Below are 17,449 nucleotides of genomic sequence, written 5' to 3' on the forward strand. Positions count from 1 at the left end.
GGAAATGGTACACTTTCACTGGCACTTTGGGAAGAAGTAAATCTTTGATATATCTAGCATATCCATTTTAATCATCAATAAAAGTAACATTAAAATTTTTCACTCTTTTTTTTTTTTGGAATCTGAACCCTTAGTGTTACAAGGTGGCACTTTAATCAACTGAGCTAACCAGCCAGCCCTAAACCTGTTTTTAAATTTTTCAGAATACAAGACTATATTCTGGCAGCCAGTAGCTTTTGTGGTTACTTGGTCCATCTCAATTCTCCATTGTTCCCGTTACATGATCAGGCAGGAGCACTCTGGGATTATATCTCAGCCTCATGTAAGTGGGGATAATGTTCTTCTATAAAGATTCCTCAGGAAGTAGAATATATATATATGATTTTTTTCTTACATCACAGCTTAGAAAATACAGATGAAACTCAGATGGTTTATCATTGTCATTCAAAAGTCATCATCAATAGTGAATAACTAGGAGAACACTAGTTGCGCAAAGGTATCCAAATACATTTTAAACTTCAAAAAGGAATTGTTTAAATCATGGACATCTAAAACACTTAGGTCTTGGTCTTGGTTTATATTTCTATTAGGGATAGAACGGAGGAAAGGAGGAAGAGAAACAGAATAATCAACATTATCATCTTGGAAGAAAGGCAAGTCTACAAAACTTTTAAAAGGATTAAGGTCAAGAAGAAATGAAGAGTGTTAGAGTGGGAATTAATTGGAAAAATACTCTTTTCTTTTAAAAATTCACATGTGGTAATAAAATGTTGAGCTTTCAGAAGGAGAGAATAGACCTATAGAGAAAGGGGGAGGGGGAATGGGATAAGGAGTAATTGGGTAAGGTACCCAAAAAGTAATTATGATTTATAATTTGATCATCACATACTGTATACAAATACTGATAGTCAACACAACCGTGTACCCCATAAACATACATAAATAAAAAAATTACAGTCCTACCCCCCCAAAAAAATTCACATTCAGTACAACTTTGCAAGTCATGTCCATGATTAGCTGTACTTTTGAAAATATCCCTTTAATTGAGCTTATGTGATCAAAACTCAGTATCAACTTCAGATCATTTTGGGGCGCTGGGCCTTTTTGAATAAATTTCTATATAAAATTCGTAGCTTTATAAAATGTTTAAATACATCTGTATGTGTGTGTGGATTATGTCATTCATTCATTCTTCCAATGAACAAATATTTTTGAACTCCTATGATGTTCCAGGCATACTTCTAAATGCTTGGGACACAGTAGTGAACAAAATAGACAAATTCTCTGCCACATGGTGCTTACATTCTATTGGAGAGAAAGACAGCAAACAAACAAATAAATATATAATACCATGTCAGAGTTGGAAGAATTATGACGACTTTAAAGCCTCTGTGAAATATATAATAGGAAGATTGCTTGACTTAACACAATTGCTTCACTTAACATGGTTTCCAGGTCCATCTGTGTTGCTGCAAATGATAGGATACCATTTTTTTAAATAGCTGATAGTATTCCATTTTGTATATATAGCACAGTAAATCAGGCACAAAAAGACAAAAACCGCATGATATCACTCATGTACTCATATGTGTAATCTAGCAAAAAAAGTAATTCTCATAGAAGTAGAGAGTAGAATAATGGTTACATAATACTGGTTAATAAGGTGGGGGAGGAGGAGGAGGAGAAAAAGTGGCAGACAAAAGGGTACAAAACTATGCTACATACCCTAAATGAGTTATTATGAATTATATGCATGTACTGAAACAATATATTGTGTGAAACAACATATTGTACTTCAAAAATAAGTACAAGTAAATGTTAAATATTTTGAATAATAATAAAAGAAAAAAGATAAAATATTTTTAATAAAAGGAATTTTAAAAAAGAGAAAGACTGCTTGAAAACATATTTCGTAAGTTTTCTTTTTTAGGTAAACTTTACACAAACACAAGGAAGAAAATCAAGTCACCTTGGCAAAAAGAAAATTTCCCTATAACCTCATCATACTATCCTTTGACCTTACCTACTTGATATTTGGGGGTGTGGGGGTTAGGGATAGGCTGTATTTGTATCCTGCTTTACTTCACTCACCATTTTGCAAGCATTTTTCTTTGTCTTTAAATAGTCTTCCAAAGGAAGTTTTTAACAGTTGCAAATATGAGCTATCATATCATATGAGCTATATACAAAAAATTTAATGTTCTCATTAATTTTTGACAGTTTCTATGATCATAAATGAAATTTACACACATAAATCGTTGCCTGCATATCTAAATACATCCGCAGCGTAAGGTGTTAGAAGTGGAATTATTAGGTCTAAATGCCATGCATATTTTATGACACTTGATGTATGTTGTGAAATAGATCTGTAGAAAGATTACATTTTCTCACTATTCTCTTAACAATATGAGATATTATGTGGATTTAAAATCTCAGCCAAAACTACATCTCTGTGCTATTTTAAACTACATATTTCTGTTTACTGGTGAGGTTGATTTTTTTAAAAAATTTGTTTTTTATGCGTTCCCTTTTCTTCTATGAATTCTTTGCCATATGCCCTTCTTCCTTTTTTCTATGAGGCTGTTAGCATTTTTATTTTGATTTATGGGATATTTTGTGTATGAAACATATTTGTTGAAATTTTTTCTAAGTGGTAATTTATATTTTCATTTTTTGATATTTTGATATTCAGAAGTATTTTTATGCACTCAAACTTATTGATCTTTTTCTTTCTGATTTCTTCTATTCCTCTTGTGCTTAGAAAGTCTTCCCTATTCTGAGGTCAGTAAAATATTTATTATGTTCTCCTAGTCACTTTTTAAAATTTTCCTTTTTTTAAATTGAGCTATTTCATCTATGTAGAATTTATTTTGGTGAGATGAGGCTCTAATTTGTTAATTAAAACTAAAGCATTTTCAAATAGTTCATTTTCTTAACACTATTTGTTAATAAAATAATGCATCTTTTTTCCCATAGGTCTGTGATACTTTCTCGCCTGTCAAATTTATACACGTACCCCCCCCCCCCCCACACACACACCACACACACTGGTCTGTGCGTTTCAGAGCTTGCATTAATACGTTTGAAATATTCTGTTTTTAAGGTTGTGTGGGAAGTGATAGTTCCGGTACTTTTTGTCCCAGATGTTAACAAAATTACAATTCTCGGTACTGTCTTGACGGAACGGGGGCGAGCAAGGGTACGGAGGCATTTAGGACCCAGGGGAAAGCCAGGCTCGGTATAGAAGGACAGAGTCTCAGGCGCACACGCCTCTTACCAAAATCACAGCCCCGTGGAGCCCGGGCTCTCATTCACAGCTTTCTAGAGAAATCTGAGCCCGAACCTGCCAGAATAGGGGATCTCACCCACCCAGTTCAGCAGAGAAGACACCTGCAGAAACACATGCCCAAAGCGAGGCTGGGCAGCCGTGTGAAGGTATTTGTTGCCTTTTTTCTCCCTTCTGCATTTGCAGCGCCTCCCCGCCTTTCCCCCGCTCCCGCGGTTGCACAGCGGCGGCGTTTCAGCACTCCGGTGCGTGGACAGCTCCCACTGCAATCTCTCCGCACCCCATCCCTCCCGCACCCATCTCCACCGTCTCCGCGGTCCGTCCTCCTCCCGGCACCCGCTCAAGCTGCGCTCCCTTACACCATCAGCACCCCCATCTCCACCATCACCGTCATCATCTCCACCATCACCAGCGCGGTAACTACGGTCAACACAACTGGGTCTTGCCACTTAGACAAAGCCCGAGGTCCGCAGGGTAGCGAAAAAGAGCTCAAGTTTACAGCCATAGGAAGGAAAGTTCAGGTGAACGACACCCCTGAAAACAAAGAGAGATGCCTGCTTGAGAGAAAGGGAAAGTGGAGGCAGGAGGGAGAGACCCCAGGCACGGGCACAGATGGGGCACTTGCCAGACACCAGCAGTTAGCCAGCTGCCTTTCAGCAGATTAGGGACTGTTTAGTTCAGGAAATTAACATGGCCTGAGGCACAGTGTGATTCTAGAAGAAAAAAAAAAAAAAAAAAAAATGCAAGCTTAGCCCGTGTTTCTGGTTTTCCAATGGAGAATCACCAGGAAGAAGGGTGGGGGTGACTGATGACTCATATCACCCACACGTCCGTTTTCCTTCCAAGCGTTTACTGCAGAAACTCTGGAATTAAGTTTTTTACTGAAATGTTTTGTAAAATGGGGGCCACAAAGGTTAACTCTGTGGCCAGGATGGAAATTATAATGATGGTGATTATAATAACCCAACAAATGGGACTCTCTTTGGAAAGTGTTATTCGTTCAAATGTCTCTTCCTGTCTTCTTATTTCATTTCAATTTTCAATCTTAAACCTCTCTTTGAAACAGAGAACGTAGATCCCATGTCCAAATGGCCAAAGTAGTAATGATATTCAGAGCAGATGGCCTGGCTTTGTTCACCACTAGTCAAGGACTGGCTTGGATTTGGAAGGTGAGATTTTTGTGTGCTTTCTCAGTAATCAGGCGATAACACCATTTCCCTATAATAGTAAAGGGTAACAGAGTGCAAAAATTGAAAAGGCATTTTATGTAACTGTTCTGCCAGGCTCTGCTTTTAGAGTGCTACCATTTTCTATCTCAGCTGAAGGGAAGTTAGAACATCTTTAAAATATCTGATTCATTTGGACTTGAAGGTCCAAACTCAAGTCATAGAACCTATTTGCTTTATTTAGCCAGGATTATCTGTTTATAAGAGCTAATAAAGATCTGAAAATGAGCGCCTGAGCCTGTCATAAAGAAAAATCTTTTGGTAAGTGCTCATTTAATTGATTTTTACAGAACAGCAAAGTATTGGGTTTTTTTTGGCAAGTTTATATGTGTGTGTGTGTATATATAATTAATATCTTTATTAAAAATGAGATGTATTTAAACAGGAATAATGTCAGGTCACATGTAACACGAAAGTTTAAACTGGAGCACAGAAAAGCTTCCTTCAAAAATTGCCCTTGTGCATTTATTCTGCCTCTTTAAAAAGAGATGGTGAAGTAAGTTTTATTTAAGTCAGCTTGTTCATGATTAGATGTATTATCAAAAATAAAGATAGCCACAAACGGGTATCTTCTGGAAGGAATTTTAACGAATAATTCACACCTAATACTCTTTGTGAATGAGGACTAGTAGCATTGTGTCAAAAACTACTTACTGCTACTAATAACATAAACATAAACGTAATTTCATCTGCCTCTAAAATTCACTCACTTTTCAACTCAAACTAAGAAAACTAGTGAAAGTATTTGGTGAAATGGATTTTAGAAGAAGAAAATTTAGTCATCCAAATACTATTCTAAGATTGGTAATATCCACAGTAAACAAGACTTCTCAAATCCCTGAGCAAGAAGATTCTGAAAACTCCTTTATCTGTCTGCAAAAAAATGATTCAGCCCAGATAATTTTTTTAAATGTACATATTGCCAATTCTAGCTGCTTCTCACTGGAAAGTCAGGCCAGGAATTCAGTGCCTCTAGTGCTGCTGTCTTCCTGTGCTTAATACAATTTCTGGAGGCTGGGGAAATTTCAAAACAATGCTGCTTCGGTGAGATTTACAGGCATCTGTCTCAGAAGCGATGCCTTTCCCTGACTGAAATATTATGCTGAGCTTATTAATTTTTATAGAGTGCCACTATCCTGGCTTCTTCACTCAATTTTTTTTCTGCTAAGAACTATTGTATTTTAAAAATATTTTCAGTAACAGAACTTTCTCATTTTTGTAATGAATTTAAAGGTGAGCAGAAAACATTTCCAGCAGAGTGTCATCACACACTTTTTTAGACATTCTCCTAGAAGGGTGCAGCATTTTAGAATCATGGAGTACAAAGCTGGAAGATTCTTTATTTCCCAAAAGGTGAAATCCTGAACTTGTCAGAACTGGTAGTGTCTGCTCATTTCTGCAGGCTTTACAAAGAGAGACGCCTTCTTATCCCTGAGAAGTCTATTCACGACTTTTCACACTCCCTCATAGCAGAGCCATCCTTAGTAAACGGCTGACTTTGATCTGTGCCATTCCTGTTATACAGTGACTCAGACAGAGGAATGAACACAGCAGAATGCTCATACAAAATGTGAAACTTGACTACATGCAATCAGCCCAGAAGTACACCTCAATATTGCCAACAGAGGTCTTCTTTTCCCTTTACATCCTTCCTCCAAATATTGATTTTTCTAAATTATTGTTTATTTTATCCAGATTTCACTGAATAAAGTTATTTCAGGAGACGGTCCACAGTGTGAATTACTACAAGTCTGCAACCCCTAATGTCAGCCCCAAGTGTTATGTCTCTCTACAGAAAATTGTGCTTAATTTCTGTTTCTTAGCTTAAGAGAAGTTTATGTTCTTTTGCTTGATTCTTCATGGGCGTGAACTCAACTGATCAAACACCTCCTGCTCCATAATTAAAGCCTTTATTTATTCAGATAATAAGTTCATTCTTCTTCCCTACCTCTCTGCTGCCTCCCACAGCTCTTTATTATATCTTCCCTGGTCAGGTGCCTTATGTTCTGTCTCTTTATGAACCTGTTCTGTGACAGGAAATATCAGAGAAAGTTTCCTGCGTGGCAGGCTAATTTCCTGTGAGCTTTCCTTCTTCCTGACAGAGCCAGCAAGAATTTCCCCATATGTATTTGAGATGATTTACTCTTGTAATTGGGGCCCTTTTAGCCAAATCTCCAATTCCTGGATTTTGCACAGGGCATGGACTATCTTTTTTCCATCTCTGCTCCTTAAAATAGCATCACATCAATCCAACTTCTATTATTCCTCAAATGTCTTATGTAAAGTTCCATACCTTTATGTGTGTCATGTTCACAGTGTATTCACTGTTTATTATTTTGTAGTTTTGGAGGAAGCAGAAGGAAAGTTGTTAGTCTGGGAGTAGCTGCTGGGGGGCAGGGGGCTCAAATCACAGGCTCTATAAGTAAAAGGTTTCTTGATGTGTGGTCAAAATAAAACAAAATAAACATGTCATGTGAGATTTTTCTTTCTCACCTTTTCCTCTTCCTCTCTCCCTCCTTCTCTTTCAATCTCCTTCCCTTCCTCCCTCCCTCCCTCCTGTTTTCCTTCCTTCCCTTTGGTTGATATATAGAGCATGCAAGTATGTATGAGAGTAATTAATGGGATGATCTTATAAACTATTATGTGTGCCAGTGCTCCAGGGCTTGAACACATTGGGGATGCTTTTACTCTCCTTTTGGATAATGTAGAGCTGCTGTCCACAGACAATGTGAGCTAGGGCCTTAGGTCTACATTCTCAACCCCTTTGGGTCATTAGGAATGCTCTAGACCAGCATTTCTCGAATGTTAATGTGTATACCAATTGCCTGGGGAGTCTGTTCCCCATTCAGTGGGTCTGGGTGGGTCCTGACGTTCTGTATTCCTAACAAGCTCCTAGGTGCTGCTGACCCATGGACCACCCTTTGAGAAGCAAGGACAAAGAACATTTTCCTTCTTTTTTTAACATTCCCACGTTTATGTCTGTTTATTAAATAATAGCACTCACTCTAAAATAGAACAAAACCACTCCAAGTTTTGAGGCAATAAGTGCTTGAAAATTATACTTCTAGTTGAGAAGAGAGTTATACAAATAGCCCTCTTCCTCCCACCTCACCCGTAAGCACCCTGCTGCATTTCACTTTCACCAGGCAGGTTTAGACTCTGATTCCTGCTGCTGCCATCAGCTGCCCAGTCACCTCTAGAAGAAGGGTCCCAGGTACACAGATGTGCTGGGAGGAATGCACGAGTAGAAAGGGGTGAGGAGATTCAATGGCCATCTCTGGGTGAGCCTTGCCTTTCTTACATTCCTCCAGACCTTCTTCCTCAAAAAACAGAGTCTATTCCTGGAGAAATACCCTGTGGTGACAGAATGGTCAAGTGGTTTTTTTTTTCTTCCCTCTTGCATTCCCATTGATACTCCTAAGAAGGACAACTAATCTGTTTTTAAAATAGAGACATCATCTGCCAATGACTTCCTGTGAGAAAAGTTTAATAGCACAGGAAAACACTCTATGTCTCAATAATTTTTTTTCCCTCTAGATTGTCTTTACTTAAAACACACTGAGGTGTCAGGTAAATGTACTTCCATTAAAAACTTTTCTACCTAACAACACAGTGAGGAGGAAGAAAAATCCTACACGTTCTGTATACGTTGGTTTCCCCCTTAACTCCTTGAATTATCTGTTCGAAAGCAAACAGAAAAAATAAAAGCCTTATATATATTTCTAAAAGCCAAGACATAATCCCCTGTTGAATAGATCCACTTTATCCGAGTCCCAGTCTATTCTAATCCTGACCTAACATCTATTTTGGGTAGAAATTCTTAGTGTCTCTACTCTGATGGAACTCATTCCATTTTGCTTTTCACCTTTCTTAAGAGCAGAAGCAAATGAGAGCAGATGACTGTGTGCTTGGTGACTATTTTAAAGGGAGCCAAGGGAATCTACACAATGAATATTTACACGGCAATAGTAAGCCCCGGGCTAGGACTGAGCTAAGGTGACGGAAGTTTGACTGTGAGTCAAGAGCTAAATTCTGGTCACACTACATTATGAGGTGATTGAAGTTTTCCTCTTTATCCTTCCAGACTACTGTCCTTGTCCCTGGTACAGATAGTTCATATCTGCAAGTTGGCTATCATTTAATAGAAGTCAGTGGATTGGAGGACACTGTGTTACTCACACGGCTTATGTTCCTTTGCCAGTGCTGGCACAGATGTTCTACAAGCCACGATGGTCAATCTGAAAATTCATCAATTGAAAAAAGGTCTTCTTTCTGGTCATCACTAAAGAATGTACAATTAACCAATCTCTGAGATTTAAATGTAGGCTCTACTGGCAGTATGGGAGCATATCATCTTTCAGGAAAAATTTCAAATAGAGTTATACTTAAAAAATGATTTTTGCTCGCTGTGATTTTCAATTTGGTCTAGACATATCAGCAGCATCTATTTTTATTTCATTCAGTGTAAAAATTCCTTTTGGCATTCCTAGGTGAAAATATGTATTCAGTTTAAAAAGTTGAAGTGAGGTTTTAGAAAGGTGAAGAGCTACAAAGGTTAACCTAATTCAATACATATTTAAATTTTGGAAACACATATTTCACACTTACTGATGGATGAGGTAGTTGATTAGATTTTCATGTGCAAAGTTTTATTACTGAGATTCATTTTTCATCCTTTTCTCCTGAGAGAAAAACAGAGGTATGTTTTCTCATTTTCTATTTGTATTAATTTAAATTTATGTGTACTTAAAATTATTGTTTATGTTACGAAGAACTTCCAGAAGCCATACAAATTTGAGGTACTACTCATTAGTTATTGATGTGCTTATATTTTAAGTAATATTAAGGCTTTATAGATTTTATCTTCCTGATCTTGACAATAACATTCTCTTTCCCCCCAAATTTGGTCAGTTTTACAAGATCCCTTAAATGATATTCCTTAGGACTGGCAGGTGCCAGTGGATGCCTGTCACGTGAGTGAGTGAACGTGAGGGCACTGGTACCCGGGGTGATGTTAGAGAAGCACGTGCTGTGACAGGTAGGGCAGTCATGGACAAAACATGGGTCAGTCAGGGTTGGGCATAAAACTTTCTTCCTCCCACTATACTTTATCTAAATCTCAGATTTATCCTTTCATCTAATAAATAATATCCCAGCTTTAAGGGTTAGTGTGGAAATTAGATCATATAACATTGGAACAAGTGCGCAATGAGTATTTATTTGTTTTTGAACTTTAATACTAGCTCACTATCTGACTTTAAGCAGTTGCTTAGCTGTTCTATGTCTCAATATCCTTTTAGTTACCTGGAGATAGCATAATTTACCAACAAGAATGTTACAGTTAATGTGAAATTGATCTTTTCATTTCACATGCACTTTTAGCTACATTATTTCATGGTTTTACCACAGCATTGCCCAGGGAATTATCTTCTACTTATTGTAGGATCATTTTAAAAAAGAAAAAAGATAATTGATGCCAAATGCTTTGAAATAATACATACACATGTACATATTTATAGATAAGATTACTATTATTATTCTGTTTTTTTCCAAATATATTTAATGTGTGTTTCTGAAGATGATAACACAATAAATGAGAATAATAGATTATAAAATAACCAAAATAGGTTTCATCTGAATTACTGTACTTTCTGAAAGGATTTTTATTCTTAGATTCCATGATTTATAAAAATGTTGGTGTGTGTTTGCGGGTGCCCTTCCTTAAGACTAAATTTTTTTTTTTTTTTTTAGCGGCTGGTTAGTACTGAAATTGTTATTTGCTATTCAGATTTCTGGTATGAAGGGTTTGCCTTTAATGGAAAGTACCTATTTTATTGTAAGTATGAAACCCAGTGACTCTGGCTTGAGTATTCTCCCCAGATGCTTCTACTGTATACTGACCACAGAATAAAGATGTAGATGGAAGCAAATTTATTTTAGATATTAGAGGCATAGCTAAGTGTGGAAGCAAGCTGTGAAAAATGCAACCTCCACTTCCCTTTGAACCCATAGTAATTTATCTCAAAACCATTGTTGAATTCCCTGAACTATAGGGTAAGTAACTTGCTCCAAACAGCTTTAAATCTTCTGCAGGGAACAAGCTATTGCAATGCCTTGTGCTCTGAGCACCGTGCTCCATGGCTTGAAACCGTGAACATTACCTGGAGTGCTTCAGGGAGGTGATCTGAAGTACAAAGTGCCTTGGCCAAATTCTCCAGGAGGAAAAGTACTTTGTAGATGAGGGAGGAAATTAAAAGTTGGCTGAAATGCCTCATTTAAGAAAAAAACAGTGCTGGAGGTGCCCAAACAGAGAGGGAAAGCACTTATTCACTCATCAGAACAACATTTTGACTACTTTCTTTATTCATTTATTCTCTGTGTATTTACTGAGCCTTTACCCATGGCAGGCACTGTTGTAGGCACTGAGGATATGGTGGCAAAAACAGTGAAGTCTCTCTGCTCACGGAGCTGACCCTCCCTCTTTATGCCAGGCACTGTACTGGCGATACACAGATGAGTGAGATCCAGCACTGCTCTGTAAAGTATTCTGAGTAAAGAGGAAGAAAGGAAAATGACAATAAAATGTGATGTGGTTGGGGTTGTGGGGATGCTGTAACCTCTGAAGGTCAGGGAGGGTTTCCTTGGGAAAACAACTTCTAGGCTGAGTCCTGAAGGGCAAAGAGGAGTTTGCCAGTGGTCATTCTAGGCAGGGAGGGCAGACACAGTGGGGAGAAGAAACTGCTGGTGTCTCAGTGAGGCTGCACAGCTGGATGGTGAATCTGGAGAGACAGATGGTGAATCTGGAGAGCCTTATGATGGTTCTTGCAAACCATGCTACATAGTTGTATACTTTGTCCTAACACAACTGGGAGTTAATAATGCATGTTAATCAAGGAGTGACATGAGCATATTTCAATTGCAATACAGACAGTGGATTGGCAGATAGGACATAGGAGGGAGAATGTTGTAGGACTAAACAGATGCATGGTCATGTGGTCTTAAAAAAACTGATAATGGGGATGGAAAGAATCAGGCAGAATTGAGAAATGTTATGGAAGTGATTGCCTGGTAGTGGGTGTTAAGGGAGAGGGTAGAATAAGAGTTGACTCCCAGATGTGTAGCATGGAAGATGATGTCACTCACTAAGAGATGGAGTTGGAGGAACAAATTCAAGATGAGGAACTGATTATTTCAGTTTTGAACATATTGAGTTTGTGGTCTCTGTAGGACATCTAGCTGGAGATGTTCAGTAGGCAGTGGAATGTGTAGCTTGAAGATCAGAAGCAAACTATGGACTGAAGTTATTCACATGTAGATGGCCAAATCCTGGGGCAGGATCCTAGAAAAGACTGGCATTGAAGTGGTAAGCACAGAAAGAGAAGACTGAGCAAGAAAGGACGAAGGGCTAGGAGAAAAATCAGGGTGTATGGAGTCACAGAAAAGAATTGGATTGGAGAATGGGAGAAAGAGGTCTAAGAAGGATGAAGAAGTCAATATCAAATACTGATAGAGGTCACCCACGATAAATACTGAAATTTGTATATTGGATGGAGCAACACACATGTCATTCACTAGTAGGATGACTAGCTGTCTGGGTTTGCATGGAATTGTCCCCATTTATGTCTGTGGTTCCAGCATTATTATTATCAGTGCCCTTTAGTGCCTAAGTTTGGATAATAAAATATATCATTGTCCCCGCTGTTGGTTGGTAAGAGCAGTTTCAGCAGCATATCGAAGATAGATTCTGGTGGGCGTGGGGATGAATTGGAGGAGGATGAAGTTGAATAAGGCAGCTTTTGAAGTGGTGTGGTGAGGCTATTGGAGAAGGGATTTTAACTTCTGGGGGGCATTGAACTAGATGGAATTGAAGATTCTTCTAATCCTGGGAATAGTTCATCACACTATTTTCCTTTACTATTATGGGTCTTTAAAATCAGTGAGAAGCAAGACTCTGTTCTGTTTCTTGTTTCACACATTACAAAGCCAAATGCTATTTTCTTACAAATTATTCTACAAAGCCAATATTTAATAAAGAAAATTATTCTTGTTATTTTATTATCTTAAAAATGAATAGTAGTTACTTGACATCCTTCATCTCCCCCATATCTGAAAGACAATGTAAAGCAGAAATGTGTGCATTGATCGCCTCCCTTAAGAAATTACTGTTAGTCCTAAACTAAGCAGGAGAATCATTTTGTATTTTGTATTATTTTGTATGCTTTATCATACAAAATGATTAGATTTACAAAAATGATTAGATTGGTAGTAAATATTCTGCCTCTTATTGTAGATACTGTTGACCTAGGAAAGCTAGGAAAAAGTACATGCTTCCAAGTTTGTGTACACCAAGTATGTCTTCTGTTTTTTTGGAACTTTCAGGTAAGACCAAAGAAATGTCTGTGATAGTATAAGCATTTATATTTAAAATGAGAGAGACACAAATAATATGGGTGTTTTTCTGCACACCATTTAGGTGGAGTAATCATGAATGATACATTTGAGGGGATTAAAACAATCATTATTATAAGTGAAACAATATTTTGGGACAACAGAAAAGTTATATAAAATGGAATGGTTTTAAGCCCATGTGGATACTGGGTTAGGCGGAAGAGCCAACCTAGAGTTAAGTACCTTTGCCTTCCTTGCAGAGGGTGGCAAGTTCAAATAATACAGCCTTTTGCAAATGTCCACACATGAGCCTCCTTTCTCATTGCCATTGAATTTGATTTTTGAAGGTCAAGCTTGGAGCTGTAAGCCTGTCCCTGCCCCCCCCTTTGAGTAATGAAGTACCTATGGGGTTAGGATAGGGTGACCTTTAACAGTCCTTTTTATTTTTGAGGTAAATGGCTGTCTTCAAAAAAAAAAAAAAAGGTGGGGAAGGGAGCGATTCTGTGAAAGCCACTTCTGCTTGAGAAAAGAGGCTGATGGGAGCAATAAATTGTGTAGCAGCTGTAATTTCTCTGTCATATCCAGGCCCATGAATAGCCCCATAAAGCATGCTGTAACAGGAAAGGGTCTTTCCCTCCTCTTACCGCCTCTTAGGATAATTAATAAAAGAGGACTCCATGCTAATCGGACCATATACTATTACGTTAACTAGTCAATGTAACTAAAAAGTTCTCATATTTCAAATACTCACATGTTATGCATTAAGTTGTCAATAATAAACTGATACTAAATCCCCCATTTTAAGGATAGTTTACCATTTATTCTCTGGATACCTAATCTAATCAGACCCATAGCCTAACATACTGCTTTTCTAGCTAGGTTCCGATTAATTTGCCCAGACTTTCTTTGCATCATCTCTGTTTTGTTTCTCTTCTGTGCATTTGTTTTTCAGTAAGCAATGGCGTTGGTTTTCCTTCTCTTTTGGATGGCCACCACCACATAGGGCCCGAATGCGAAAGAAGACCCTCTATTTTTCTGTTTCGGTTGCAGTCTGATAGTAAAACAACTGTTGAATGGGCCACTGTCTCAGCAGACCATCAGGTGAATGGGACCAGTCTCTCTTCCAAAATATCAGAAATTAAGCACTTGGAAAGGAGATTTGGCCAAGATGACCCATTTACAGGCTGGACTCAGTCTAGAGACTATAGAGAAAGCACGCCTAGAACTGAATGAAAACCCAGATGTTTTACATCAGGATATTCAGCAAGTCAGGGACATGATCATCACCAGGCCTGACATTGGATTTTTACGTACAGATGATGCCTTCATCCTGAGATTTCTCCGAGCCAGGAAGTTTCACCAAGCGGATGCCTTTAGACTCCTGGCCCAGTACTTCCAGTACCGCCAGCTAAACCTGGACATGTTCAAAAACTTCAAGGCAGATGACCCCGGCATTAAGAGGGCTCTGATCGATGGGTTCCCTGGGGTGCTGGAAAACCGCGACCACTACGGCAGGAAGATTCTTCTGCTGTTTGCAGCCAATTGGGATCAGAGTAGGTAAATGTAGATAGTGTCTTTACTTGGTTTTTCTTTTCTATAAGCATTTTCACTGTATGTTTGGCGTTGTATGTCTTTATAGGTAGCGAACTTTCATTTTTAAAAGTATATTCCACACACCCACAAAGGAAGTTTTAAGGCCACAGGTGTGCTTTTATTAAATGACAATTCTAGATTCCCAGGTGTTTTTTGGAACAACAGAATCACAACATTATGGTTGTAAGAGACCTTAGACATCACTATTCTATTCATCAAAATAGGTCATTTATTTTAATAAAATTGAAAGCTGGTCTTCTTGAAGAACCGTATATTCTGTCTTTAGTGTTCTCATCTTTAACAACAATAACAAAGATGGATTCCATAGATGGCTTTAAATCAAGAATTTTCAACACATAAAATAATTTCTTGGACCCTCTCCACAACTTTAATATTGGCTATTTCTCCTGAGTGCCAGATCTTTCTCTCCAAATGCCTGCTAGACATTTCTTTTGAAAGTCCTATAAAAGAACCCCAAACTCAACATGTCCCAAATTGAGACTATATCTGCTCTTCCATCCATCCAGTCTCTTAGGCCAGAAACCTGGGAGTCATCCTTGACTGCTCCTTGGTCTTCACATCCAGTTAATTGCCAAGTCTTCCCCTTTCTTCTTAACAGCCTCTCAAATCTCTTCATTTCTCTTTGCTCCCATTGCTATTGCCTTAGTTTAGGTTCTCATCATATCTCACTTACGTAACTGAAATGGCCTCCTGATTGGCATCCCTGCCTCTAGTCTAGTCCTCTCTGAGCCATTCCAGTTTATACTGTGGCCAGAGCAACCCTTCCAAATTTCTGTTATGGTACTCCCCTGATTAAAGTTCTTCAATGACCTATAAGTGTTACCGAACTCACAGGTCATTGAAGAACTTTAATCAGGGGAATGATTGCTGCCCATTCCCTTGAGAAGGAAAAAAAAAAAAAAAAAAGACTCAGAAGTCAAATGGTCGGTGTTAGAAAAGCAGATGGGAGAATGGCCAGCCTAAAGCCATTTCAAAGACTATTGAGAGGGTTTCAAAGAAGGGGTTGAAGGAATAGAACATGGGAAAATATAAAGCAGAAGGGAGGAGCATGTGAGCAGCCAGGGCTTCATGCAAGGTCTCAGGTGCAAGGTCTCGCCAAGACTCCGTCTGATTTCTGCTCCCATCCTTATCTCAGGGTCTGGGTAGTATGTACTAGTCCGCAGCTTCAGGCTGGCTGGAAAACAACTTTACATTCATGTAAATAATGTCATCTTGTCCTATAACCCAAGTTCAAAATATCAAACAACCATGGGAAAACAGGGAACTCAGAAAAACGCCTGCCAAGAAAAAAAATTGTCTTAAAATTTGCTTACAGCCCATGTAGTTTTAGGTCCCAAGATGGCTTCAGTCTTGCTCAATCCAACACAAGGTCTTCAAAGTAAAATAAGGACCTTTACTATCCACCTTCTACATGTCTTGCTCTGCTTCTTCCTCTGCCCTTCTTCTTGATCTGTGGTCCAGTGGGTTGGTGGTATAAGATTGCCTTGAATAGCTGAGGTGTTTAAACGCCTACAACCCTTCGGACTTGTGCCATCAAACACCTAAAGGAGAGACCAACCATCCCTTATCCCAACTCCAACCATCCTGAACACATTCCGGCTGCTGATTCACACCCATCTTGATAGTGTTCATCTTCCCACCTCTTCTCACCCTGTTTTAGTTAGGTGCCCTTCCTCTGTTCATATCTCTATTAACACATTTCCAGTAGGAGTATAATAACCACTGTTATCATAGCCAATATTTTTGAATATTTGCTACATACTCTGCTAAGAATTTATGTACAAGCGTACTTCAAAATTTCATGGAAAATAAAGTTAAAAGATGATACAAATCTTTCCATGAATTTTTGAAGACCCCTTATATATTATCTCATTTAATCTACCTCAGAACTTTGCATGATAGGTATTATTACTATAATTTCTATTTCACATTTGATAGCACAAGGCTTTGAGAAGTTAAGGAACTCACTCAGTATCACTCAGCTAGTGATGTGTGGAGTTGGAGTTGAGCCCTGGTAATCTGACTTGAGATCCAGTTGTATTAACCTGGTTTTCTTGTCATTATGTTTTTACCCCTCCCCCTAAGACTGCAGGTTCCTTGAAGGCAGGGGACATGTCTTTTTCATGTTTATCTCTTGGGTGCATAGAATGATATCCAATAAATGTTGAATGAGAAAGAACAAATGAATAAACTTCTAAAATGTCACCTATAGCTTGAGCTTTCACAGAGATATCACCATTGAAATTTTTATGTTTCTTGGGGAAATGCAGATTTAACTTAAAAATACTCATATGTCAAAGCACAAATACCCATATATAAAAGCACTCTATTAAAAGGAATTTCTAGGGTGCCTATTCACTGCCTCACATCACTACTCTTCTTCTTAAAAATGATAGTGTAGGACATCTTAACAACTGGCTATGTTCTGGTTGATAAATTGGGGTAGGGCAGTCTGTCCCTGGAAGGATATTTGAATGTTTTAACAGTCTCAGTCTAGAGTTTGGTCAGGACTGCACCTGGTGCTGAGCTGCCTTGCCACGTTTCTCCTCTGTTATTCTATGATAGAAAATAACATATCGTATTTATCTCATATTATAATTAATGTAACTCATGATGAACCTGTCATTGAATTGCCCCGCTGATGGGAAAGACTTCCAGGTCTTTTCATTCATCCAGCTGCATCATTCACTCGACAAACACTTGGTGAGTCCAGACTTTGTGCCAGGGCTTCTAGGAGGCACTGAGGACACTGATGAGAACACATGGTCCCCTTCCCAGGGAAGGCCCACTGTGCAGCTCATTGTCCACCAATGGTGCAAACACACAAACAGCTAACCCTCGTCTACCCCAGGATAATTCCCTCTGAGGCACACAAACTCAACACAGGACACCAGGGTTAAACTGCCATCCTCTGGAGAGTGGCACACTGACATTT

The 17,449-nt window shown here is 38.5% G+C and overlaps 1 protein-coding gene across 1 annotated transcript in view; it reads left to right on the forward strand.

Annotated features, from left to right (window-relative positions):
- The first annotated feature begins 14,005 nt into the window (after positions 1-14,005).
- The window catches only part of CLVS1 (clavesin 1), a 175,866-nt gene continuing 172,422 nt past the window's right edge, over positions 14,006-17,449 (forward strand). The window contains exon 1 of the mRNA XM_063080090.1: positions 14,006-14,457. Coding sequence (XP_062936160.1) covers positions 14,006-14,457 — 452 coding nt within the window. The remainder of the gene's footprint in view (positions 14,458-17,449) is intronic.

The sequence above is a fragment of the Cynocephalus volans genome, chromosome 15, assembly GCF_027409185.1.
Source record: "Cynocephalus volans isolate mCynVol1 chromosome 15, mCynVol1.pri, whole genome shotgun sequence".
NCBI classification, from domain to species: Eukaryota; Metazoa; Chordata; class Mammalia; order Dermoptera; family Cynocephalidae; genus Cynocephalus; species Cynocephalus volans.